This window comes from Palaemon carinicauda, chromosome 12 (genome assembly GCF_036898095.1).
Source record: "Palaemon carinicauda isolate YSFRI2023 chromosome 12, ASM3689809v2, whole genome shotgun sequence".
NCBI classification, from domain to species: domain Eukaryota; kingdom Metazoa; phylum Arthropoda; class Malacostraca; order Decapoda; family Palaemonidae; genus Palaemon; species Palaemon carinicauda.
This window is the reverse complement of record NC_090736.1, coordinates 13,404,106-13,430,694: the sequence shown is the minus strand read 5'-3', so window position 1 is coordinate 13,430,694 and position 26,589 is coordinate 13,404,106. Positions and strand designations below refer to the sequence as shown.

General features: G+C 39.9%; 1 protein-coding gene across 5 annotated transcripts in view; it reads left to right on the top strand.

Annotated features, from left to right (window-relative positions):
* LOC137651229 (ELMO domain-containing protein 2) overlaps positions 1–24,611 on the top strand; it is a 41,841-nt gene extending 17,230 nt beyond the window's left edge. For all 5 annotated transcript variants that reach the window (XM_068384432.1, XM_068384430.1, XM_068384431.1 and 2 more), the window contains exons 3-7: positions 11,443–11,599; positions 16,892–17,057; positions 18,471–18,568; positions 21,883–21,951; positions 22,888–24,611. In XM_068384432.1, coding sequence (XP_068240533.1) covers positions 11,443–11,599; positions 16,892–17,057; positions 18,471–18,568; positions 21,883–21,951; positions 22,888–23,182 — 785 coding nt within the window. In that variant the 3' untranslated portion in view covers positions 23,183–24,611. The remainder of the gene's footprint in view (positions 1–11,442; positions 11,600–16,891; positions 17,058–18,470; positions 18,569–21,882; positions 21,952–22,887) is intronic.
* The last annotated feature ends 1,978 nt before the right edge of the window (positions 24,612–26,589 follow it).

The window sequence follows — 26,589 nt, the reverse complement described above, 5'->3', positions numbered from 1 at the left end:
ACAGGGTTGTACTTGGAATCATTCCTGTTTTCTGTTCCTCAGATTATCTCTGCCGGCCGGATCAGCAACATCGTTGGTCCGCCTTTCAGACTTTTTCGGATCGCTTTCCCTTCATCGCCTTTTTGGACTTCGTTTTTGGTGAAGTACTGTACACTGTGTTTTGATTCGGCAATCGTGTTGTTTTTGTTTTTTTGTCTTTTTTCCTTTATTATCATGAGTGAGAAAATTCAGTATCGTGTTTGTACGAATGATCTTTGCAAGGTGAGGTTGCCGAAAATTTCGGTTGACCCTCACACTATCTGTATGGGTTGCAGGGGGTTTGAATGTGCTTTAGATAATAAGTGCAAGGAATTCGAGGTTTTAAGTGATGATGATTGGTTAGCTATGAAGCGCTATGTGCGCAAACTTGAGATTGATAGAGTTAGAAGAGCTAAATCAAAGTCAAAGTCTGCTTGTGAACCTAGCTTAGATTTATCTATTGACCCTTTGCTTGTAACCCCTTTGGAAGGTATTCCTTCCCCAAATGTAGTGACTCCTGCCCCTTCTACAGGATCTTTGCCTACGGATGACCCTGGGTATGCTAAATTAGCTGCTGAATTGGAGGCCATTAAAGCACAGTTGGAGGCCTTTAAAGGTAAGGGTGTAGGTGAAATTAGTGCTTGTGAAAGTGCAGTGGAGGTGGCGACTGATCGAATCTGTCATACCCCTAGGTCTAGACCTCTACCAAGCTCCCAGGACCAAGGGAGAAGGTACGTCGAAAGCCGAAAGGGGGTGAGAGGTGCTTATCCTCGGTCAGTCGTCGCCTCAGACAGTCCTGTTGCGATCTCCCAGGCTGCTCTTGACCGCCGTAGGAAAGGCGTGTCGGATTCGTTTGTGTCTTCGCCTGATCGTTCTCCCAGATGTAATTGGCGTTACGAATCAAGACCAATGAAGAGAGGGTGGAACCGAGACGTGCAGTCTCACTCTCCCTCTCCCGGTTCGAGTAGCAGAGACCCGGATCCTTCGGAAGACGATTTCTATGTTCCTGTTAAAAGGGCGAAACAGAGAGTCCTTAGCCCAGTTAATCCTGCTAGACTCCCTGCTTCTTCTGCCAGCGCTCCCAGTCAAACCGTACGACAACTGCCGTCTTCGGCACCGCGAGAGCCAGCGGAGGTTGCTAAAGCTTTCATGGTTGTTATGCAGGAACAACTTTCATCGTTAGTTAAAGCTTTCAGCCACCCTTCTCAGTCCGTCAGACGCAAGGACGTCTCTTTGCCTGTTAAGAGATCTTCTTCTAAGAGAGATTTTAGTATCTCTCCCAAGAAACCTCTGCGCACTTCGTCGGCCGTACGACAACGCACACCCTCTTCATCGGCACGCTGCCAGGAATTTCCTTCCCCCCTCTCCCGGCGCCAGGACGATACTGCCTCTCGTTCTCGGCGCCGTGACGATTCCGTTTCCCTTTCGAAACGCCTGGACGTTACTGCCTCGTTTCTTAGGAAACAGGATGAATGCAGTCTGCATTTTCAAGGCGACGGCAGCCTGCATCTTCAGGACGCTTCCGTTTCTCGTCATCGTGACGATACCGCTTCTCGTCATCGTGACGATACTGCTTCTCGCCGACTGGATGTTAGCGGCGCTCGGCGCCAGGATTCAAACAGCTCTTGCTGCCAGACTGCTGGCAGCCCAACTCTTCGGGATGTTATCCTTGAGCAGGACCTCGAAGATATTTCGGAAGAGGAAGAAAAACCTGCCGACTCTTCTAGCGATTACTGTACTAGGTTCTTTCTCGCTCTCTTTTGGAACTTTATGGGGAGGAATTTCAACTTTCGGCCCCTCGTTCTCCTCAGTCTCAATTTACCAGGAAGAAAGCTACTAAGTCTTCGGCCTTCATCAAAATGAAACTTTCAATTTCGGCTTGGAAAACTCTCGCTAAAGTGGATGATTGGATGAAGGAACAGAGACAAGCTATCAAGACCACCTTTTCTTTTCCACCGTCTCGGCTCGCTTCCAAGGCCGGTATGTGGTATGAGACAGGGGAACCTTTGGGGTTAGGAGTGCCTTCCTCCTCCCAAGGTGACTTCTCGGCTCTTGTGGACTCGGGAAGAAGGCATGCTTTAAACTCTGCCAAGGTGATGTGGTCCATGTCGGAGCTTGATCACCTCGTCAAGGGAATTTTCAGGGTTTTCGAGGTTTTCAGCTTCCTGGACTGCTCTCTCGGGACTCTGGCCAGGAAGTTTGAACTCCTGGAGGACACGAAGGACCTGACGAGTATCATGTCCTGCATGGACAAAGCTCTAAAGGATGGAGCTAATGAATTGGCTTCCCTTTTCTCAACAGGGGTCTTAAAGAAGAGGGCCCTTTTGTGCTCCTTCACCTCTAGATCTGTGACTGTTGCCCAGAGGTCGGAGCTACTTTACTCCCCTTTTTCACATCATCTTTTTCCTGAAGCTCTGGTCAGAGATATCTCCCTTTCTCTGGCACAGAAGGCTACTCAGGACCTTTTGTCTCGGTCGGCTAGAAAGACCTTACCTGTTGCTCCTGCTCCTCTGAAGAAGGAGGAGAAGTAGTTTCAACAGCCCTTTCTGGGCAGGATCTCCTCGAGAGTGGATTTTAGGGGGAGAAGACAAGAGTCAGGGCCTAGGACCAGCAGGGGTGCGTTTAGTCCCCGGTCCAAAAAATGAGATGGAAGTCCTCCAGACACCAGTAGGGGCAAGACTGTCTCGTTTTTGGCAGTCTTGGGAAAGGAGAGGGGCGGACACCTGGTCCCTCTCAGTCGTCAAGGAAGGTTACAAGATCCCCTTTTTAAAGAAACCACCTTTCTCAGACTCCCCTAGCCTTAGTGGCTCAGTTCACCGACGTGGGGAAGCGAGAGGCTATTCTGGAGCTAGTCGACCAAATGTTGGTCAAGGGAGCAATAGAGCCAGTTCAAGACCTCGCCTCCCCAGGCTTTTACAATCGCCTGTTTATGGTTCCCAAGAACTCGGGTGGATGGAGACCAGTCCTAGATGTCAGCTCTCTGATTGCCTTCATGGAGAAAACAAAGTTCTCCATGGAGACGACTCAGTCAGTGCTGGCTGCAGTTCGTCCAGGAGACTGGATGGTTTCTCTCGACCTGCAGGACGCTTATTTTCATGTCCCCATTCATCTGTCTTCGAGGAGATATCTGAGGTTTGTGTTCCAGGGCAAGTGCTTCCAGTTCAGGGCACTTTGCTTCGGTCTCAGCACAGCTCCCCAAGTTTTCACCAGACTAATGGCGAATGTGGCAGGCTGGTTACACCAGGAGGGGATAAGGGTATCCTTCTATCTAGACGACTGGCTGATCCGGTCACAGTCGAAAGAGAAATGTCTGGAGGACCTAGTGAAAACTTATACGATCACTCAGGACCTGGGACTCATCGTCGACTGGGGGAAGTCTCAGACCGAGCCGAATCAAACTATTCTCTATTTTGGGATAGTTCTGAATTCAGTTCTTTTTCAGGCTTCTCCCTCCCAGGAGAGGCAGACCAGGTGCCTGGACAAAGTCAAGGACTTTTTGAGGAAGCAGGAATGCTCAGCGAAGGAGTGGATGAGTCTGCTGGGAACTCTAGCCTCCCTGGAGCAGTTTGTCCCTTTGGGGAGACTGCACCTAAGGCCTCTGCAACACTTCCTCGCAAAGGTTTGGAACAGAAAGATCCAGGAGGACACTTTTTATTTTCCCATTCCGACAGAGATCAAGGATCTTTTAATGTGGTGGCTGGACCCAGCTCTGTTGGGAAAAGGGATCTCCTTGTTCAAGAAGAACCCCGACCTAGTGTTATTCTCAGACGCGTCTGAGTCAGGCTGGGGAGCAACACTAGGGAACAAAGAGGTCTCAGGTATTTGGGAAGGGAGTCAGGTCAGTTGGCATATCAACAGGAAGGAATTGATGGCCATTTTGTTAGGGCTCAAGGCCTTCAAAACCTTGGTGTCGGGAAAGACTGTGGAGATCAATTCCGACAACACCACAGCTCTCGCGTACATAAGGAAGCAAGGGGGAACTCTCTCCCTCTCTCTGTTCTCAACTGCGAGAGAGCTTCTCCTCTGAGCGAACGAGAACGAAACCCAGCTGTTGACAAGGTTTGTTCAAGGGCAGAGAAACATCAGGGCAGACATGCTCAGCAGGAGGGGACAGGTCCTTCCTACAGAGTGGACTCTCAACCTGCATGTCTGTCGGAGCCTCTGGAAGTTGTGGGGCAGACCAGTAATAGACCTTTTCGCCTCCGGTCTATACAAGAGGATCCCCAACTACTGCTCCCTAGTCCCGGACGAGGAAGCTGTTGCAGTGGACGCCTTCTTGATGGATTGGACGGGGCTGGACATGTATGCCTTTCCCCCGTTCAAGATCACCAATCTGGTTGTCAGGAAGTTCGCTCTCCTCGATTCGGGACAAATGTTCCTAGTGGCTCCATTCTGGCCTGCGAGGGAATGGTTCACCGAAGTGGTAGGGTTGCTGATGGACTTTCCAAGAAGACTCCCGGCAAGTCCAGATCTTCTCAGACAACCCCACTTCGAGAGATTTCATCAAAACCCCCTCGCTCTCAATCTGACTGCCTTCAGACTGTCGAGAAGCTCGTTAGATCTCGAGGCTTTTCGGCGCAAGCGGCGAAAGCTATTGCCAGGGCAAGGAGGATCTCTTCACAAAGAGTCTACCAGTCAAAGTGGGAGACCTTTAGAGCTTGGTGCAGGAGGCGCAAGGTTTCCTCGTCCTCTACCTCTCTAAGCCAGATTGCAGACTTTCTTTTGTACCTCAGGCAGGATGCTAAGCTGGCTGTATCTACCATTAAAGGATACAGGAGCATGATCTCAACCGTCTTTAGGCATAGAGGCTTAGAGTTATCTCAGAATAAGGACTTGCAGGACCTCATTAGGTCTTTTGAGACAACGAAGCAGGTGCACTTAAGAACCCCTTCTTGGAACCTGGATGTGGTGCTTAAGTTTTTGTGCTCCAGGAAGTTTGAGCCTATCTCGCAAGCTTCTCTGCGAGATGTGACTAAGAAAACCCTCTTCCTTTTGTCTCTAGCGACTGCCAGGAGGATCAGCGAGGTCCAGGCAATCGAGAAGCGTGTAGGCTTCACCCTAAATGGAGCGGTTTGTTCCTTGAGGTTCGACTTTCTCGCCAAGAATGAGAACCCTTCGAAACCCTGGCCTAGGACTTTTGAAGTCCCTAACCTCACGAATCTAGTAGGTCAGGAACAGGAAAGCCTCCTCTGCCCGGTTAGGGCTCTCAAGGCTTATTTGGCCCACACTAAGAGCGTGAGGGGTGCTTCCAACTCCTTATGGTGTTTGGTGAAGGATCCTCAAAAACCCCTGTCAAAGAACGCTTTGTCCTTTTTCCTGAGGGAAACTATTAGGGAACCCCACCTCTTTTGTGAGGAAGAAAACTTCGCCCTGTTAAAAGTACGGGCTCAGGAAGTAAGGGCCATTGCTGCTTCGCTGGCATACCGGAAAAATATGTCAGTTAAGCAGATCATGGACGCAACGTTCTGGAGGAGCAACTCTGTCTTCGCTTCTCATTACCTCAGAGAGGAAAGAGTGGACTATGACAAGTGTTATACCTTGGGCCCATACGTAGCTGCGGCTTCTGTATTAGGCAAAGGAGTTACTACCCCCACTCAACCTTAGTTTATGTACTTGTATATGGGTTTGTGTTTTTTAAGGTTGTCTGAGGTCCTCGTCCTGTGGTACGGTTCCCTCAGTCCAGATAGATAGTTTATATCTATTTCTGCAAGGTTAGATGGTTAGCTTTAGTAAGGTTGCAGGTTTTTTATATGGGAAGGTAGTTTTTCTGAAGTCTAGTCAAGTTGTTGGTCCTACCCCTTTGACAGACTCGATTGAGTTGTTTGCAGCGTAGCAGGTCTACTCCTGGCTGAACACGCCTAAGGAAAAGCGACTCTAGAGGCAGTTACCTTTGAAGTCAGCTACCTTAGCAGGTAAGGAATCAAGGTGTTTGTTCTCCTACAACTCTTTTGTTGTTTCCCCAGCTATGTTTTTTCTGTCTGTTTCCCTCCTCCAAATGTGTGAATCAGCTATATATATATATAACTGCCAGGTAAGTTCTATTCATAAAAATGGAGTTTTTATGATAAAACAAAGTTTTATGAATACTTACCTGGCAGTTATATATATATTTTAAAGCCCACCCACCTCCCCTCAGGAGACAGGTTGGGCAAAGATAATCTGAGGAACAGAAAACGGGAATGATTCCAAGTACCACCCTGTAAGGGTTGTTAACCATCTAACCACACAACCACCACAAGGCGGTTGCCGCGATTTTTTATTAATTTCTGCCGCAGTCGGAGACTCGGCTATATATATATATAACTGCCAGGTAAGTATTCATAAAACTTTGTTTTATCATAAAAACTCCATTTCTAAAAACAGGGACATCAAAAGATATATGTCCTATGTAAACTATTAACAACGTCAAAAACAGATATGTCATATATAAAGTATAAAAAGACTCATGTCAGCCTGGTTAACATAAAAACATTTGTTCCAAATTTGAACTAGTTAAGTTCTACTGATTCAACTACCCGATTAGGAAGATCATTCCACAACTTGGTAACAGCTGGAATAAAACTTCTAGAATACTGTGTAGTATTGAGCCTCATGATGGAGAAGGCCTGGCTATTAGAATTAACTGCCTGCCTAGTATTACGAACAGGATAGAATTGTCCAGGGAGATCTGAATGTAAAGGATGGTCAGAGTTATGGAATGTAATATCTGGTGTTCCACAGGGTAGTGTTCTTGACCCATTACTTTTCATACTATATACACATGACATGTGGTTTGGCCTAGAAAACAAGCTTGTTGCATATGCAGACGATGCTACTCTCTTTGCATCAATTCCATCCCCTGAATGTAGATTTGGGGTTGCTGAATCCCTTAATAGAGATCTAACTAAAATTAGTGCATGGTGCAAATTATGGGGTATGAAGTTGAATCCTAACAAAACTCAAAGGATGATTGTAAAGTAGGTCAAGGACAGTGGTTCCTCAACATCCGGATCTTAGTATTGATGATGTTTCTTTAACTTTGTATGACTTTTAAAATTTTAGGTGTGATTGTCGACAGCAAATTTAGTTTTGAGAAACACATTAGGTCTGTGTCTTTTTCAGTTGCACAAAAAAGTGGCTTATTGAGAAAGCCTTTTAAGATTTTCGGTGATCAATCAATTCTGAAGTGTTTTAATTCTTTCATTCTACAGTACCTTGTTTTGAGTATTGTTCTCCTGTCTGGTCTTCAGTTGCTGATTCTCATCTTAATTTGTTGGACAGAAACTTAGGGTCTATTAAATTTCTCATTCCTGATGTAGATATTAATCTTTGGCACCGTCGTTCAATTAGTTCATTATGTATGTTGCATATGATTTTTCATAACTCTAACCATCCTTTACATTCAGATCTTCCTCGACAATTCTATCCTGTTCGTAATACTAGGCTGGCAGTTAATTCTAATAGCCAGGCCTTTTCCATCATGAGGCTCAATACTACACAGTATTGTAGAAGCTTTATTCCACCTGTTACCAAGTTGTGGAATGATCTTCCTAATCGGGCAGTTGAATTGGTAGAGCTTGAAAAGTTCAAAGCTGCAGCAAATTTTTTTATGTTGAACAAACTGACATAAGTCTTTTTATAGTTTATGTTGAACAGGCTGACCTTAGTCTTTTTATAGTATACATATGGCATATCTGTTTTGACGTTACTGTTTGTAAAAGGATTTATTGTTAATTTGTTCTCATCATTTTTTTATTTCCTTATTGCCTTTCCTCACGGGACTATTTTTCCCTGTTGGAGCCCTTGGGCTTATAGCATCTTGCTTTTCCCTCTATGGTTGTAGCTTGGCTAGTAATAATAATAATGATAATACAACAACACTCAATGTGGCAATTTCTTTACATACAAAATAGCAAATACAGTACTTGGAATAGACTTCCACCGAATGTAGTAAACAGTAACACGGTGAACAAGTTTAAGAATAAGTTAGATCATAAGAACTTTCTAAATGCTTAATCTAAATCGCTCAACCAAAGAGCAAATGGAGTCTCAGCGGATGGACTAAAAAGTCTTAGAGACATCCAAAATCCTTGTAACACTCTCTCTCTCTCTCTCTCTCCTCTCTCTCATCTCTCCTCTCTCTCTCTCTCTCTCTCTCTCTCTCTCTCTCTCTCCTCTCTCTCTCTCTCTCTCTCTCTCTCTCTCTCTCTCTCTCTCTCTCCTCTCTCTCTCTCTCTCTCTCTCTCTCTCCTCTCTCTCTCTCTCTCTCTCTCTCTCTCTCTCTCTCTCTCTCTCTCTTTTTCTTCCCCTGGAATTCACCCTTCGGACTCTTCGCTAGCTATCTCCTCTGGAGAGCGTCTGGTTAAGAGTGATGGTCCTTTCTAACACAAGCTCAGCAACAAGGAGACCACCGTTTTCCATCGTGAACCAACATCACCTCCTCTTCTGAAAGACTTGCCGCCTTCTTTATTCTTTTAGAGAGATGGCACCCTTTGTATGTAGTGGCCTTTCCTGGGCATCAGTGGTTCTCCTTTGTAGGAGATGCTTTAATAGTTCTTTGAGGATCATGAGAAAGTGGTGGAGAGATCAGAATGAGGCCAGAACAATCTCTGCTCCAATCAGCAGAGGGAAAAGAGTGAACTACTACTGTACTATTGTCTCTGCTGTGATCAGTGCCAGGGATCCTTCCATCACTGTTTTCAATTGTCCCAACCTGTCATCAGCCCCTAATTACATTGCTGGTTCTGTCCTTGGGTCAGAGTGCTCGTATTTGTGGAGGGTGAGGCACCGAATCTTCAGAGCAGCCTGCCCTATACCCCTGCTTGGTATGAAGGTATTAAGATTCGTCTGCCCCTAAGGTACTGTACTGGGACTTGGCCAAGTACCGACAGAAACAGATTATCCTGAGTCATAGTGTTCCTTAGTTGATGTTCTTGCTCTCATTTGTGATTGCAACGGACTGGATGGGGTGACCTTGGCTCTGCCTTCACGGAGAACGTTGATCATTAATTGGCCATTCGGTGTCCTTCAAGGGTCGAGGCCATCCCTTGAGCTGCCCTGGTCAGATCTGGCTAGTTTTGCCCTGGATCAATTTGATGATCAGATCTGTGGATTTGAAAACTCTTTAGCTTCCAGTTGGTCAAACAAGTCATGCACTCTTGAGCCAGAAAAGGTTTTATACAATACAGAAAGCTTAGTCATCACTTTTTCAGGTTGGACAGACTCAAGACAGAAGGCCCGTCCTTCTTGGCTGCTGAGTCCGCAGCCATGGATTTGTCTGTCATGGCTTTCCTCCAAGCTGTTTCTTGACTTGATCAGTGGGCAGGTGCAGTGACATTGTAGTGGTTAGCAGGCTGTGGCCGGGAATAGCACTTTGACTTACTATTGGGTTGACGACCCCAATCCCGCTAACCCACAATTAAATAAATGGTCATAAGAATTACAATAGTATAGTATATGATACTAGGCACCACCCTTTGTTTTGGTTCTGGGTAAGGGGATACGATTTTTTTCATTAAGGAACTACTACCTTAATGTATGGTTGAGGATCAGATGAAGTTCAGGGAGAAAAATACAAAAGAAAGGTTATAAAAGATACTTATTTTTGTAAATAAAAAAGAAAAATAATGTCCTATATTGGAAAATATATGAAGCTTTAAAATATACAGCATATCTGCAACTACTATGACCATTTGCAACGAAGATCAATAAAATGACAACATTCACTCTGTTGAAAAGAAAAAAACTGCTTACCATTAACCATTGAAGGCAACCATTTCTTTGTCAGTTCCACTGACCTACTTTCATGTAAGATTCCTATGCAGAAAAAATCAAATTATTTGAACATTGTCTTGAAATCTTTACACAAAAACCTGCTAGCTCTTTCCACTACATTAGATTTGAGTCTAGTAAAGTTAAAACAACCTCCAAATACGGGTTCCAACAATATGTAGAAAAGAATAGTCTACATTTAGATAAGGAATCATAGTTTGGTTGACAACTTCACCAGCAACACAACTTTCAGAGGCAAGTTTACTTCACTGATTTCATGGGATCATTTTAACTTTTATAAGTCTTTTATGAGCAGTTTCAAGGGTAATTTTACAAAGCAATTGTTTTTAACCACATCACACAATGCACATACATAAAAATATCCTTCCTAATGTCATAGCACGAATCGGGTCCTTACAGGTATTTATGCGTGTACTCAGAGTCGTGCTAGTGATAAGTATTCGGGTTAGAGTTTTCTGGTTTTAGTTCATTATGGTTTGTGTTCAAAATACAAAATAACTATTGCAGTCTGTTACAATCAGTAGACTGGTTTACATTTGTTCCCTTCTAAGTGTAAAGCTTTCACAAATTTAAGATAAAAGGACTTTATGAAACAATTTACAGGCTGAAGAGTAACAGAGTAACGCAAATATAATTTACAAACAAATCTACAAAAACCAGTCAAAATTATAAAATTGATATTTATTACTTCAATACCCAATTAAAAATTGGTATTATACAACATTCTTTGCAAATTCACTGATGTTATCAACTTAAGAGTCTTAGGAAGGAAGTGACCTTCCTGGTACAAACCCGTGAGCCAATTGGATTGGAAGAGGAGAGATGCATTGGTGTTCTTATTCCCAAAACAAGTTGGTTTAGAGGTAACTCTAACACTATGGAATACTGTACATCAATGAGTGTGGCAACATCTCTCCTCTTGTGTAGTCGTGTACAGGGGATGTTGGAAAATTGGAGAACTTCTTCGCAGGGCTCCCTGATCGAATGCGCAGTCTCCTTTAAGGGTCTTGGGCCTTCTAAATTATCTACGGTTAAACCCTTGGATTCCGACATACCTTCAGGGAAGGTCTCCAGGGCTTTTCCTTGACCAAGATCAGGACCCCCCATAACCTCTTCCATTCAAAGGGAACCTTTGGATAGTGAGAATCCTTTGAGATGAGGACTTACTACCTGTACTGGTCCATATCCCCCCATGTATGTCACATATCAATACTGTATAAGTGTAGGAACAAATAAATTTTAAAAGTTATTTGTGTTTTTCCTTGCTAGATAAGTTAAACTTCTCACCTCAACCGCACCTCTCAGTCCTGAGCGGAAGGTCAAAAGTGATGAGCCTCCAATAGGTGAGTGGGCATGGCTACTCCCCTGCGTGCACTGCCTGTTGTTAACTACTGCATTAATACATTCAACGGCAGTTTCAGCTCTGCTGACGACCTCTCCCTATTTCAAAGGTCTCGTTTGTACAACGAGGATACATACAAATCACTTTTACAATTTCTTTTTCACCAACATTGTTATAGTAAATATAATCAAGTTTTCTAGTTTTGTTTATGTTAGTATTTTTGTATATGAACCACATAGTTAACACCATTTGTATTTTTAGGAAACATGATATCATCTCTTTTTTCCTCTAATTTCATTTTTGTATTACAGAATTTTCCTTGGAACATAGTCGAACTCTGGAAATTCAAAAATGTGTCAAATACATAGACAGTAAATGTGAAGAGCGAACACTTAAGCCTAACCTCATACATTATGCTGTTTTTGCAATCGCTAGAATTAAGAGGATTGACACAAAAGTACACAGAAGGTAAGTTTTGTAGTAGGCAAGTAAGTAGGGGTAAAGTACTTATTTTTCATGCATAGCAAGATTATGCAAAATCCGTCATTTTTTCTATTGCATCTTTTGATTGTAGTGAATCATTGACTGTTTAAACCTTTTATTCTGGAAAGTCTACTGTATTTGGCCTCTAGCCTAAGCTATATGTACAATTTTTTTTTTTACTCTAAAATTAGACTTAATGAAATTCTCAGAGGCCTGTCATCAATTACTGAATAGGGCTAGCACAACTTATTTATGGTATCTTACATTTTTAGAATTAAAATGGGTTTGGTGCAAATACAAACCTTTGCCCCTTATATAAGAGAAGACTACAGTGAAGATTTAATATTACATTTGTAAGATTTTATAACAAGGTGTAGGTAATTGGCCTGTAGTTACTGGCTGGGAGCTGGGAAACCACGCACCCTGTGCTTGCTTCCAGTGTTGTCACTTTGATTGCAGCCGTCATCAAGGACAGCTAGTCCCAAAGTAGGGATCCTCAAGGGAAACCTGTACGCCTCGACTGCCGAGTTGATCAAGGTACCAGCTAAGTCCAGACCTCATGAAGTCAGGGGTATAGGCCCCACCCTGTACTTTTAAGAGGAATCTTTCATTTAACAAGATGTTGAAGGATGGGTTTGGAGGCGCCAAACCACCTTCACAGACTTTCACCTTCTATAGTTTACCCACAAGTTTGATGACACCTTTGTGCCTTGTACTTTGGTAGCTGCTCGAGTAGTTGTGTAGCCAGCACAGCTCCTACACGGGACAGGGTCTTGATTTTTCTCTCCCTTGTCTTGAGGTGGAAGCTGTTAAAATTGTTACATGCTGGAGCGGACCTCATGATGGTAAGTTACACTTCTGAGTTCCATTCTTTGAATCTAAAGATGTCTCTCTCCCATCCTCTTTAATGTGGGGGAGAATGGTGGATTTGATATCACCCTATTGATCCTCAAACGCTAGGTATATTATTTCGGACTGATATCTCCTTCAGGGGAAAGGATTCTTCATTTGACCATATACAATCATCTAAGATAGGGCGAGCCTTATCAGTCTACTCATCCTTGTGATGGACAGGTAGGAGGTTGCCGGAGTCATCTTCCTCTCTCCCTTACAGGACCAGGTAGATTGACATTTCTAAGGAAGAAAAAGAACCAATCTGTTCAGTTCTAGTGGGACTTATGACCCAGCAATTAGTCATTCTCTATTTAAAAGACAAAAGGTTTGTATATGACTAGTAACAAATAACAAATTTTTAAAGTAATTTGTATTTTTCCTAGCTATACAAACTTAAGTCCTTTAAAGTTAAACTTTCCACCTCATCCACCTCTCTCATTCCTAAGCCAAAGGTCAAAAGTGCTGATCATCCGACAGTGGAGGGGCGGAGCTTCTCTCCCGTGCTCACTGCCTGTCGTTAACTACACTGTTATTGATTTCAACAGCCGTTCCAGCTTGTGCTGAAAAAATATTCCCCTATTTAAAGGACTCGGGTTTGTATATCTAGGAAAAATACAAATTACTTTTAAGACGAGGGGGCTGGGAACCCCCTCTCCTGTATTATAATCCTGTGAGACATCAAAGAGGTGGGGCTGGGGGGAGAGTGACTGCTCCCCGCACTCTAGTTTTGGGGTGTTTGAATGTGCGTGGATGTAGTACAATAGAGAGTAAAAGATGTAAGATTGGAAGTATGTTTAGGAATAGAAGGATGGATATACATGTATTGGCTTTGTGTGAGACAAAGATACAAGGGAAAGGTGAAGTGATGTTTGGTGAAATGTCTGGTAGTGTGTCTGGGATTGAAAGGGGAAGAGCAAGAGAAGGTGTGGCTTTATTGCTGAGTGAATGGATGATAGGTAAAGTAGTGGAATGGAAGGAGATATTATCTAGGTTAATGTGGGTAAGGGTTAGGTTGGGTAGGGAATGCTGGGCTTTTGTCAGTGCGTATGGGCCAGGTAGTGAGAAAAGTGAAGAAGACTGGAATGAGTTCTGGAATGAATTAACTAGGTGTGTAGAAGGACTGGGTAGAAGGAATTATGTAATTGTCATGGGTGACTTAATGCTAGAGTGGGCACTGGAGAGGTAGAAGGTGTCATTGGGAAGTATGGCGTACCAAGTGAAAATGAGAGTGGTGAGAGACTGGCAGATATGTGTTGAGCAAGAGATGGTGATAATTTCTAGCTTTTCAAAAAGAAAGATAAAAACAAGTATACATGGGTAAGAGTGACAGATGGAAGAATGGTAGAAAGGGCATTAATGGATTATGTGTTGATAACTAAAAGAATGTTTGGAAGATTGAAAGACGTGCACGTATTTAGGGATATGGCTAACGGTATGTCTGATCATTTTTTGGTGGAAGGAAAATTAGTTGTAGCAAAAGAGTAGGGGAATAGAGTAGGTGGATGTAAAAGGGAGCTAGTGAGGGTTGAAGAGCTAATGAAACCAGGGGTAAAAAGTAAATATCAAGAAAGGTTGAAAATGGCGTATGACGAAGTGAAAGTAAGAGAAACTGGTAATTTAGAGGAGGAGTGGAAGTTAGTAAAAGAAAATTTTGTTGGGATTGCAAGTGATGTGTGTGTGGCAAGAAGTTTGTTGGAGGTAGCATGAGGAAGGGCAGTGAATGGTGGAAAAATGAAGGAGGGAAGGTAAAAATGGAAGAGATAAAGAGGGCTTTTGAAAAATGGCTGCAGAGTAGTAGTGTAGAGACGTATGAAAGATATAGAGAGAAAAATATGGAAGTAGAGCGCATGGTAATTGAGGCAAAGAGGGCAGCTGACCTGAGGTGGGGTCAGGGATTGGGTCATTCATATGAAGTGAATAAGGATTAGTTTTGGAAAGAAGTGAAGAGAGTAAGAAAGGCTGGTTCAAGAATTGAAGAGACAGTGAAAGATGGAAATGGATGGTTGTTAAAGGAGAGGAGGTAAGGAAAAGGTGGGCGGAATATTTTGAAAGTTTACTGAATGTTGAGGATAATAGGGAGGCAGATATAATTGCTGTTGCAGGTGTTGAGGTGCCGGTGATTAGAGATGAGAATGAGAGAGAGATTACAAGAGAGGAAGTGAGGAGAGCACTAGATGAAACAAGAGTAGGAAAAGCATCTGGTATGGATGGTGTGAGAGCTGAGATGTTGAAGGAAGGGGGTGTGACTGTACTTGAATGGTTGGTGAGATTGTTTAATATGTTTTGTGTTGTCAATGGTACCAGTAGATTGGGTTTGTGCATGTATTGTCCCACTATATAAGGGTAAGGGAGATGTGCATGAGTGTTGTAATTCAAGGGGTATTAGTTTGTAGTGTAGTTGGAAAAGTGTATGGTTGAGTACTGATTAATAGGATTAAGGATAAAACAGAGAATGCAATCTTAGAAGTACAGGGTGGTTTTAGAAGAGGTAGGGGTTGTATGAATCAGAATTTTACAGCTAGGCAGATATGCGAGAAATATTTAGCAAAAGGTAAGGAGGTGTATGATGCGTATGATGCGTTTATGGATCTGGAGAAAGCATATGATAGAGTTGATAGGGAAGCAATGTGGAATGTGATGATGTTATATGGAGTTTGTGGAAGGTTGTTGCAAGCAGTGTAAAGTTTCTACAAAGGTAGTAAAGCATGTGTTAGGATAGGAAATAAAGTGAGCGATTGGTTTCCGGTGAGAGTGGGCTGAGACAGGGATGTGTGATGTTGCTGTGGTTGTTTAACTTGCATGTTGATGGAGTGGTGAGAGAGGTGAATACTCGAGTGCTTGGACGAGGATTGAAACTGGTACAGTAGACAAGAATGACCATGAATGGGAGGTAAATCAGTTGTTGTTTGCGTATGATACTGTACTGGTTGCTGATGCGGAAGAGAAGCTTGGCCAATTAGTTACAGAATTTGGAAGGGTGTGTGAGAGAAGGAAGTTGAGAGTTAATGTGGGTAAGAGTAAGGTTACGAGATGTACGAGAAGAGAAGGTGGTGCGAGGTTGAATGTCATGTTGAATGGAGAGTTACTTGAGGAGGTGGATCAGTTTAAATACTTGGGGTCTGTTGTTGCAGAAAATGGTGGAGTGGAAGCAGATGTACGTCAGAGAGTGAATGAAGGTTGCAAAGTGTTGGGGGCAGTTAAGTTAGTAGTAAAAAATAGAGGGTTTGACATGAATGTAAAGAGAGATCTGTATGAGAAAGTGATTGTACCAACTGTGATGTATGGATCAGAGTTGTAGGGAATGAAAGTGACGGAGAGACAGAAATTGAATGTGTTTGAGATGAAGTGTCAAAGGAGTATGGCTGGTGTATCTCGAGTAGATAGGGTTAGGAACGAAGTGGTGTGAACGAAGTGGTGTGGGTGAGAAAGAGTGTAAGAAATGAGTTAGCAGCTAGAGTGGATATGAATGTGTTGAGGTGGTATGGCCATGTTGAGAGAATGGAAAATGGCTGTCTGCTAAAGAAGGTGATGAATGCAAGAGTTGATGGGAGAAGTACAAGAGGAAGGCCAAGGTTTGGGTGGATGGATGGAGTGAAGAAAGCTGGGTGATAGGAGGATAGATGTGACAGGCAAGAGAGCGTGCTAGAAATAGGAATGAATGGCGAGCGATTGTGACGCAGTTCCAGTAGGCCCTGCTGCTTCCTCCGGTGCCTTGAATGACCGCGGAGGTAACAGCAGTAGGGGATTCAGCGTTATGAAGCTTCATCTGTGGTGGATAACGGGGGAGGGTGGGCTGTGGCACCCTAGCAGTACCAGTTGAACTCGGTTGAGTCCCTTGTCAGGCTGGGAGGAACGTAGAGAGGAGAGGTCCCCTTTTTTGTTTCATTTGTTGATGTTGGCTACCCCCCAAAATTGGGGGAAGTGCTGTGGTATATGTATGTATGCATGTATGTATGTACTTTTAAGATTGTTATATATAATAAAAAATGTAAATTAATGTACAGAACTTTATGATGTATTCAGCACAGTATTGTACTGTAGTTTCTTATATCCCAATTTCTTGAAATATTCTCTTGGATGAAATTGATGCGTTCACCCTTACAAGAACCCTATAACATTGATTCATAGAAAATAAGTGTATAATATGCAATATTGCTGCATTAGATTATTATTATGTACCTTTAGTTTACCCAGACTAGGAATTGGGTTAGAATTAATAACTGGCCATTAATGACCTGATAAATGAACATCTTAGTGTTTTTTTAGCAATATATTTTAGGCATTTCATAAAATAATTGTTTACTTCTAGGGCTTTATACTGTATTATATTTTTTAGTATCAGTGCACTTTTGTCATGAATCTGATTTGCACTTTTTTTTTTAGATTTACAGTTACACTGGGGGAGTGTCTCACTCAGATATGGGGATACAGACAGCTAACAGCAGAGATAGAGGTTCTTCGTCAGAGACCATATGATCCAGAAAATCCGAGCCATGAGGAGAGCCTTTTAAGATTATGGACTTTACTCATGCCAGGGGTTGCTTTAGAGGTGATGTGAGAACCATTACTGTCTAATATTTACAAAACTATCTTTCATTGAAATCAATTCTGCATTATGTGGGATGTTTATTATCGGCTAAAAAATCCTCATTTATGAAATACAGTACTGAATTGATTTAGTTATCATAAAGATAAATTGAATCAATGCCATGTTTCTATTACTTTGTTAGATGAAGCATGTCATGAATTGTCATGCTGCAGTTTATACTGCTTATGTACACTGATGTAGTCAGGCGTATTGCAAAAATGACTTTAAAATTGTAATTTTTTTGTATCAAGTGAAACCAGAATCAAATAGCCCCCTATTTATAAAGATGTATAATTCCTAACTATCTTGTGTAAATCAGGTAACTGTATATTATTATGAGTGAATAAATTAAATACTTATGGAAGCTGAATTTAAGTAGCAGTTCCCTGTAAGAGGATCGTATCTACAGAGTATCTTTGAGTCACTGTGTAAATGGTAATAAATGTTCTCCGCTTCCTGTGGCCCTAGCATCATTGCTTTATTTCATCTTATTCTCATCTGTTCCCTTTGTTCTTTTTTCACTTAGCTGTATCACTTTAACTTTGCTTTGTTACCTTTTCTCATCTTAATTCAGGATGGATTTTAATGTTGGTAATGATGATTACGATAAAAATAATTAAAAAATAATTGTTCATTTATCTTTTCTCTCTGCCAAGTACACATTTTTACAACTGAAATCTCAAAAATTACTTCTCTTTGTTGGTAGAAATTTTTATAACAGAATTCTAAAAAATCACTTGAGTTGAAGTTATTTTCTCTTGCCTGTTAAGATTTAGTAATAATATTGCCTAATAGTCATCCCCATTCCATCTTTTATTGCCATTTACTTGTACTGTAGTGTAACTTTTTCATGGTTTGTACTGGAAACTTGTATAGGAATTATGTACAGTTAGCATAAGAAAACTACTCTTATGAGATTAATGGAGAGCAGGGTTACATTTGATGATGGTTGTAGAGTTTTGATGGATCATAGAAATATATTTGAATTTATAAAATGAATGTAGAGCTACTGTCATGTAGACTAAAACTCATAAGTAAACATTGATGTACTCTAATTTTGTTTGGCACATTTTAATAGTTTGTAAGCAGTTTCTATTTCAATGCATAGAATTTGTATTATCCTACTTTTTAGACTGTAAGCTTTATTATTTTACAGCTGTGTTAAGGGTATTAATTACCATCTTTTTCTATAATTGTCTTGTTTCATCCATACGAACTGTAATCACTTTTTTTGTACGGTACTGGAAGAGATTGTAGTCAAATATTTTTATGAGGCCTTAGTAAAAGTTTTCTTCATCATTTATTTTTTCTGCATAGGTTTCATTTATTTCACTGTGGTTGTTAAAATTTAATCTTTTATTTTTCGTCTTGCAGGGCAGGATAACTAAACAATGGCAGGACATCGGATTTCAAGGAGATGACCCAAAAACTGATTTTCGAGGAATGGGCATTCTAGGCTTAGAAAATCTATTGTAAGTAATGTGTACTGTATATGATGTGGTATTGGAGTATCTATTTTCTTATTTATGACTGCTGGGTTATGATCATTTGTGTTGTGTTGTCTACCCATATGGCCTAGATCCTTGTCCAATGGGAGTGAATGTTGTCAAGTGAAACAATGTATTGTAGTAGTAATAATGGTCATTAAACCTTAGGCTGTTTTACTCTTTAAGCCGTAGGTTTCTATTGTCTTTTATATGATATATATTGCTTGATAGTACATTCTATCACACAGTCCATCACTCTTTTGATTTTGTAACTCATATTTTACTCTATGCTGTTTTATTGCAATTATTCAATTGTTACATATTTATTTTCATTTGTTATCCAATAGTATTGCCTTTTCTTTCATAATGCTCAATGCAATATCGTATTCCAGAAGTTTAATTCTGGTTTGACCTAATTGTGGGAGGATTTTCCCCGTCAAATAGTAAAATCAGCGGAACTATAAAAGTTCAACTTGGAGCAAATCTTTTTTAGTTGAGCAGGTTAACATAATTATTGTCTCGTAGTTTGTATATCATTTATCCTGTTAGAATTATAGTTCATCTGGATATACTGTATTATAATTGTTTTCATTTTTTCTTATATATAATTTATTATTTGCTTCTTCCTTTCTTTTTTACATTGGGCTGTACTCCCTGTGTATGCCCTTGGCCATGTAGCATTTAGCTTTTCTTACTGGAATTGCCACGTTTTTTTAAATAATGATCATGATAGTAATATTAATTACCATACATATCCTGTGCTCAGATATCTTTGTATTGTAATTCAGTACTACTGTATACTGTATTTTCATCTTTGAAGTCAGGCTGCTCTGTGGTTCCTAAGGACTTTCCATTACAGATCAGAATATGGAATCCAGTGTGACATATACAAAAGAAATATTGTTTTCCTTACCCTAAGACCAGTATATCTGGATGGAAGGCACGTACTAGTGGTACTTCAGGCTACGAGTTGAATTTGTTTAGGGAGCTCGCTTGCAACCTAAAATGCTTTTATTCTTACATGATTTTTCCCATAAGAAATAAAGGAAATTCACTTGTGTATTCCACATATCCATAAAAGGGATTTTGACGAAGGAAAAATCTATTTCTGGGCTCGACCTGTGTCGCTCCGTGAAATGCTCCTCTAGCACCATTTCTAAGGCATAGTTATTGCTGAGTATACCAGAGAAAAAGAGATGCATGGAATGCCAGGAATAAACCCAGCTCGCTCACTCATTGAGTGTTGGTATAGAAAACTGGGGTGTGATTGAACCACGACCATAGATCCCTCACCAATTAGACATCTCCTTCATCAACATCAACTCTACCCCTACATCTCCCCACCCCCCATCTTCATTCCTCTTCAGCACTTGCGACATATCCATAAATACACATATGCACTAATTGTTAAAGGTTTTATAACGGTAATCATCGTACAAAATATAAATTGTAACATAAAAAAATAATAAAAAAGAAATGTTCTGAATAAAAATTACAAATAAATAAATTAACTCATACTTTATTTTTGAGGGGGTCGGTCTGGCATGAAGAAGAGGAGTAGGAGGAGATTATTGCTTGAAAGGAGAATCTCCCTCCATAAGCAGTTCTGGAAATATATTGGGAGTTCTCTCTCTCAAACGACTTATGGCAATTTATTCTTTCTGGACACATGGTTGTCTTTTTTAAAACACTTACATTCATTTTTGACAAGGAACCTCTCTAGAGATGACTGTTTTAAGTGGGATGAAAATATGGTAAAAATCACTTGAAAACTGCATGGGAATACGGGTACTGCGTAACTTGATTTCTGTGTATTGCATGCCAGCCTTGTTAGTACTTGTCCACAAAAAAATGTCCGTACGGTGCAAAACTTTTGTTTACAGATCCATGTAATTTTCATCATTCAAATCAAATTTGTATGCTTGTATCCCAATTTGCTCTCATTCAAATTTACTCGTAACCCAAGGTACAGCACTAATGTATGATGCAGACCCAAGGGTTCTAGCTCTATTAACTGGATTCTGGATTCTTATGCTAACTGGATATACATTACCCAATGAGAACCATTACAAAACCTGAAGACAGTGCTTACCCGGGCATTTGTTATTCTCCTGGCAACCATTTTTACCTCCGCCAGGAGGTATTGTTTTCGGTTCGGTTTGTTTGTTTGTTTGTTTGTTTGTCTGTCTGTCTGTGGACAACGTAGAGGCCACATTTCTACACGGAATCACTTCAAACTTGGCCAAGTAGTTCCCCAATGTGTATGGAAGAACTGATTAAATTTTGGTCAAGGTCACCCCAAGGTCAAGGTCACAGGGGTCACTGGTGTCACTATGACATAAGTGGCCATATCAAGAGACAGAAATAAAGCACTGACTTTTGCATAAGCCAACAGGGAAGTCCTAGTCCAGGCGCAACCCATGGGTGATGTTCAAATTTATAAAGGTCAAAGGTCAAGGTCATATTGGTGCATTATATCAATGTCATATTAAGTATCAGTGGCAAATGAACAAAGATCACTTGAAGGTCAAAAGTCAAGCAGGTCACTTGAAGGTCAAGGTCACGTGAAGGTCAAGGTCACGTGAAGGTCAAGGTCACCTGAAGGTCAAGGTCACGTGAAGGTCAAGTTCACCTTGGCGGAGGTATGTCCTCTACGAGGACCATGTCCTTGTTTCAAAAGTCATTGGTGAAGCTGAAGGCATTGATCTTAAGGATTTTTTGAGATGTCTACCTCACTTTCTAAGTTAAGCACAGTTGATTAGGTTCGGAATTAATTATTTATCAAATTTTTAGTGCTCGGTGTTAGTGGTGATGTGTGGCCGCTTTATTTTGATATTGAACGTTCGGTCACATATGACAGCCTCTACAATTCTGGGTCTCAGTCAGCATAGGAGTTGATTTTTGATATGTTGATTCGGGATCAGTAAAGACAATATTTCTCTCACATATCATGTATTGGATTCCCTGTTTAAGCTTTTATAGGAATTTCCTTTGAGAATACACATCACCTTTGCAGAGATAGGCTTAAACTCCATCAGAACCCTCTTTTTTATGTTCCTTGCTCTTGTTTTCTTTATTGTACCACACATACACTGTATTCATGTACAGTACCTTATATTCAGTTTTAATCGTTTTTTTTTTTGTTTTTTTTTTAATTTTCACAAGGGCAATCTGTTCTGTTTTTATCACATTACTTATAAATTTATGTAAAACATAAATACCTGCAAAATTTTTAATAATTAAGTTTTTCTTGTCATAGTTGGAAGTTTTTTGTATGAAAATTTATTTTGGCCTTTCAGATTTTTTGCAGAGCAGCACACTTCTGCAGCTCGTCATGTGCTAGCACGCTCTCAGCATCCTGTGTATGGGTAAGTTTTTTTTTAATATATTATTAGAGATCTAAAACTGGATACTGTCTCCGGACAACAGGTTTGTCAATAATGTATTAATACATGTAATAAATCTAGCCTATTAGTTGGTAAGATATAGTTTTGTCTTGCAGAATGACATTTTTCTCAGATAATATTAAACCTTTTCTGCAGATTTTATAGTAAATCGATGTACTGTACAATATTTATGGACAGTTAATTCATAATGATACTCAGTAGGACATAATCTTTTGAACTACTGTAGTTTTCGGAAGTGTTTTGTTCTAAGAATTTTTGTTAGGCTGATGCACATTACCTTGATTATAAATTTTTGTTAGGCTGATGTACATTACATTGATTATAAACAGAGGTACTTAAGAATGAATCAAGAAATTGCTTTTATTACTGTATTAGAATTACTGTACAAAGGATTTATCACTGAAAAGTTTACACTTCTAATAGAAAATTATTCAAGTAAATAGAAATAATTTTTTCAAAATCTTTATATTTTTTCATAGAGAGAGAATAACTTTTAATTGTAATGCATATTTTTATTTTTCATTAGTATTATATATTACATATATACAGTATCAAAACTTCCTTTAATAATTTTTATTATTGTATTAGAATTACTATACTAAGGGTTTATTACTGAATAGTTTACATCTGTTAGCTGTAAAGTTGGGTTGTTCTGCTTTGAGTGGTTGGATTGAAAATGTCGGCCCACGAGAGTAATTATCACGAAACCCGGGAGATTTGATTTTTTTAATGGTATACAGTTTTCTGTATCGCAAATATCCGAATCTGCAAAGATTGAAACCTTGGATATTGAGGTCCAACTGTAATGTAAGCATATGATTAATACATGTTCTATAGATATAAATGAATGATGCTTTTGTGCAATGTCAGAATATTCAAGCTTTGCATTGTTTTCAGGTACTCATTTGCCATAGTTGGGATTAATATCACTTTCATGGCATACTCCCTCCTCAAGAATGGTGAAGCCAAGACCCACTTCTATAATGCTTCCAAAAAGTTTTCTGAAGTACGTACATTCCACCAATTTTATTGCTACTTATTTTATACTTTTGATGAACTGTGGAGGCAAGAAAAACCCAAAGACATGATGGAGTTCTCACGTGTAAGGGATAAATTTGAATATCGAGTGAAACAGAAACTGCAAGATCCTACTGCGTATTTCAAGTGTAACTTTGTCTTAGAAAATATTTAATGATCATCTCACAATAGATTTCACAGCAATCTTGTTGTAGAAAGTCATCATTTGAACAGTTATGTAACCATTTCATAAACTTTTGGGAGATTACTTAGTCAGTTGATGTACAAGCAGTCCAAATAATTGTTGGGATTTTGCTTTTTTGAACTGTTTATTGTTTGTCAAAACACTTTTCTTGTCCTCTCACCCCACTGAACTGTGGACGCTGGCTAAATTGGACTTCATGTGTAACATTAACATTGCTGTACTTCTTTGACAAAAAATGACTGTTTTTGACATTTGGTAATAAGCGCACAATACAATAAATACAAAATACAATATATATTATCAAAATGATCCCATTAAATAACATTGGGGATTACTTTTTTCATGTCTTGATTTATGTATCAAAACATACAAAACAATGTTAGAGATTAGTTTTTAATTATTGTGTTAATTCTATTATAATAGACATCTGTGACCCTCTAGGTTAGATTTCTAGGGATGGACGTTACTGACTTTTTTTCAATTTCTGTCATCTGAAAAATCTTTCATTACAAAAGCATCTCAAAGGAAGTTACCAAAAGGAAAATTCAGGCTATTTCTGGAAAGCAGCTACTGTATATTATTAAATTTTCAATTCAGGCTCTTTTTAGAAATTAGATAATAGTAGGGCACAAGAACCTTCAATTCCTTTGCAGCCTATGCCTTCAAGTCAACTTTTGATGCAACTCCCTGCCTTCAAAGTTAAGGACAACACTAGCAACTAATTGTCTCAATGCATATACAAACCTTTCGTCCTTTGAAATAGGAAATGTCTTCATGGGAGCTTGTGTAACGAGATAGTTAATGACGGGCAATAAATGCATATGAGTAGCTCTGCCCACTTTTCTGTCAAGGACTCTTTACTTTTGTCTTAGAGTGCAAGCAATAGTCATACTGTTGCTTCCTGTCAAATACAGTCGTATTGTTGCTTCCTATCTAAATCTATTTATTCTTTTTTTCATTCTTGTCAGTTTGAATGGTTGATATTGGCTTCTTGTTGATAATGAAATGAAGCAAGAATGTAGGTGAAGGATGGGCACTGTTGTATACCGTTTGCTTGTCACACTACATATTTTGTATGGTTTACACAAGAAAGATGTCCGGTCATCCCTCCGTCATTTGAATAGACACTGCATTAGTTTATTGCTAAACTTGGGATACGGTGGATTCCCTCACTGCTCCTTAAGGGTTAAAATTTTCAAAATTCAGATTGTTGAATTTTTATGTAGTTTAATGTCTATATTTTATGTTTCAAATAGTTTTATTAATGAAAATTATTTTTTTCATGACTAAAATGGCCCTTTTTTATATATTTTTGTAGTAAGGTTGTTAGAGTCATCTCCCTCACTATTGTACAGGGCCAGGGATCCCTGTCTGGCATATTCTAGGAAAAAAACAAAAACATTTTGATGGTAGTGGTATTTCCTATCCCTCAATAAGTTAGTCTTCCTGTTATAAAGGATGGAAGATTATGTGTAGGAACAAATAACAAATCTTAAAAGGTGATGAATGCAAGAGTTGATGGGAGAAGTACAAGAGGAAGGCCAAGGTTTGGGTGGATGGATGGTGTGAAGAAAGCTTTGGGTGATAGGAGGATAGATGTGAGAGAGGCAAGAGAGCGTGTTAGAAATAGGAATGAATGGCGAGCGATTGTGACGCAGTTCCAGTAGGCCCTGCTGCTTCCTCCGGTGCCTTAGATGACCGCGGAGGTAGCAGCAGTAGGGGAGTCAGCATTATGAAGCTTCATCTGTGGTGGAAATGTGGGAGGTTGGGCTGTGGCACCCTAGCAGTACCAGCTGAACTCGGTTGAGTCCCTGATTAGGCTGAAGGAACATAGAGAGTAGAGGTCCCCTTTTTGTTTTGTTTCATTGTTGGTGTCGGCTACCCCCCAAAATTGGGGGAAGTGCCTTGGTATATAGATAGATAGACAAACCTGATTCGTTTAAAGTTGAACTTCCCACCTCAACCACTCTTCTGAGTTCTAAGCTGCAGGTCAAAAATGAAAAGTCTTTGATAGGAAGGGAGGAGAGATACTTGCCTGTGCTCACCAGTTGCCATTAACTACTTCGTTAATGATTTTGACAGCCATTTCAGCTCCACTGAAGACATTTCCTATTTTAAAATGACAGGTATATATTGCTTGGAAAAAATACAATTTTTTTTTTTTTTTTTTTCAGCTTTGAACATTTTGTAAGTGCTTGCATATGTATTTTCCTTAGAATAACCTTTGGCACAAATCTTGCATAGTAGAGCTAGTCTTATGTTTACTGCTTGTATTAAGACTAGATTTTGTAAGAAAATATTACTTGGGTTCTGATGATGGGATTTGCATTAGTGGCTTTGTCAAAATGCTTAATCCATAAGCATTCTTATGAACTCTGTAATCATAAGAGTACAGTGCTGTGCTTTATTATGTCACGGGTATCTTCAAGCAGTTTATTTGCCATTCGTAAGAGTGAAGAATTTGACTGGGTGGTTGTTCATATCCTCATTATATGAGCTGCTGAATAAAATGGACCAGAGTTGCTAATGAGAAAATCTTTTGTTTCCTAGAAAAATAAACTATAAAATGTTTTTAATCTAAGTACAGTATAGGTCACATTTCACTTTACAGAGTACTGCTTGATCCCAAGTGGTCATATTGGTAAATTTATATAAAACAAGACCAACTATGCAGGCCATAGGAAAACACATTGTTGGCACAATTGTTTGATATACTCTTTTGAAAGTCATAGGTACCATTTGTATTTTCATATGGAGTTTTGCAAGTGCTAGAGACCTTATATTTTAGCTAAGTAGGTATTTAGATGTGTAGTTTTTGGAAACTACCGGTAACCTAATAGTTTAAGCTGTTTGGAGCCCCACATTAATAGATAAGTGGAGGATATGTGTAGTGCATGTGTTGAAAATAAGAAAAAGTGTAATATTTGGGTCCTGTCATAAAACTAAGAAAGGAATTTTATACCTATAATGAAGTTAACATGAAATCTTAACCTTCAGTATTGACCTGTCACTATGCTTTGATGAATATTTGTAGCAGTGTGATCTGGTCAGACTTGTTCCTGATGATATAGAACCTATAGTACAATAGTAATTTAATTTGTAAACAGATGTTGCAGTTTGTGGAGAATGGAATACTGTACAATATTCTAATATGTTGCTTAAGCTTGTGAAGGTTAGCCTATTAGTGAAGCTGAATATTTTATATTATAGTTAGTCATTGTTATTATTATTTAATGTTATTTGATTTAAGTCATAATTTGATATGTTCAAATGAAATGAGAATATAACAATTTGTGATCTTGAATGTACTATAGTTAAACAGATACTTTGCTGCATTTTGTGAAGTACAGGTATTTGATTTTAGATTCTTGAAGCTG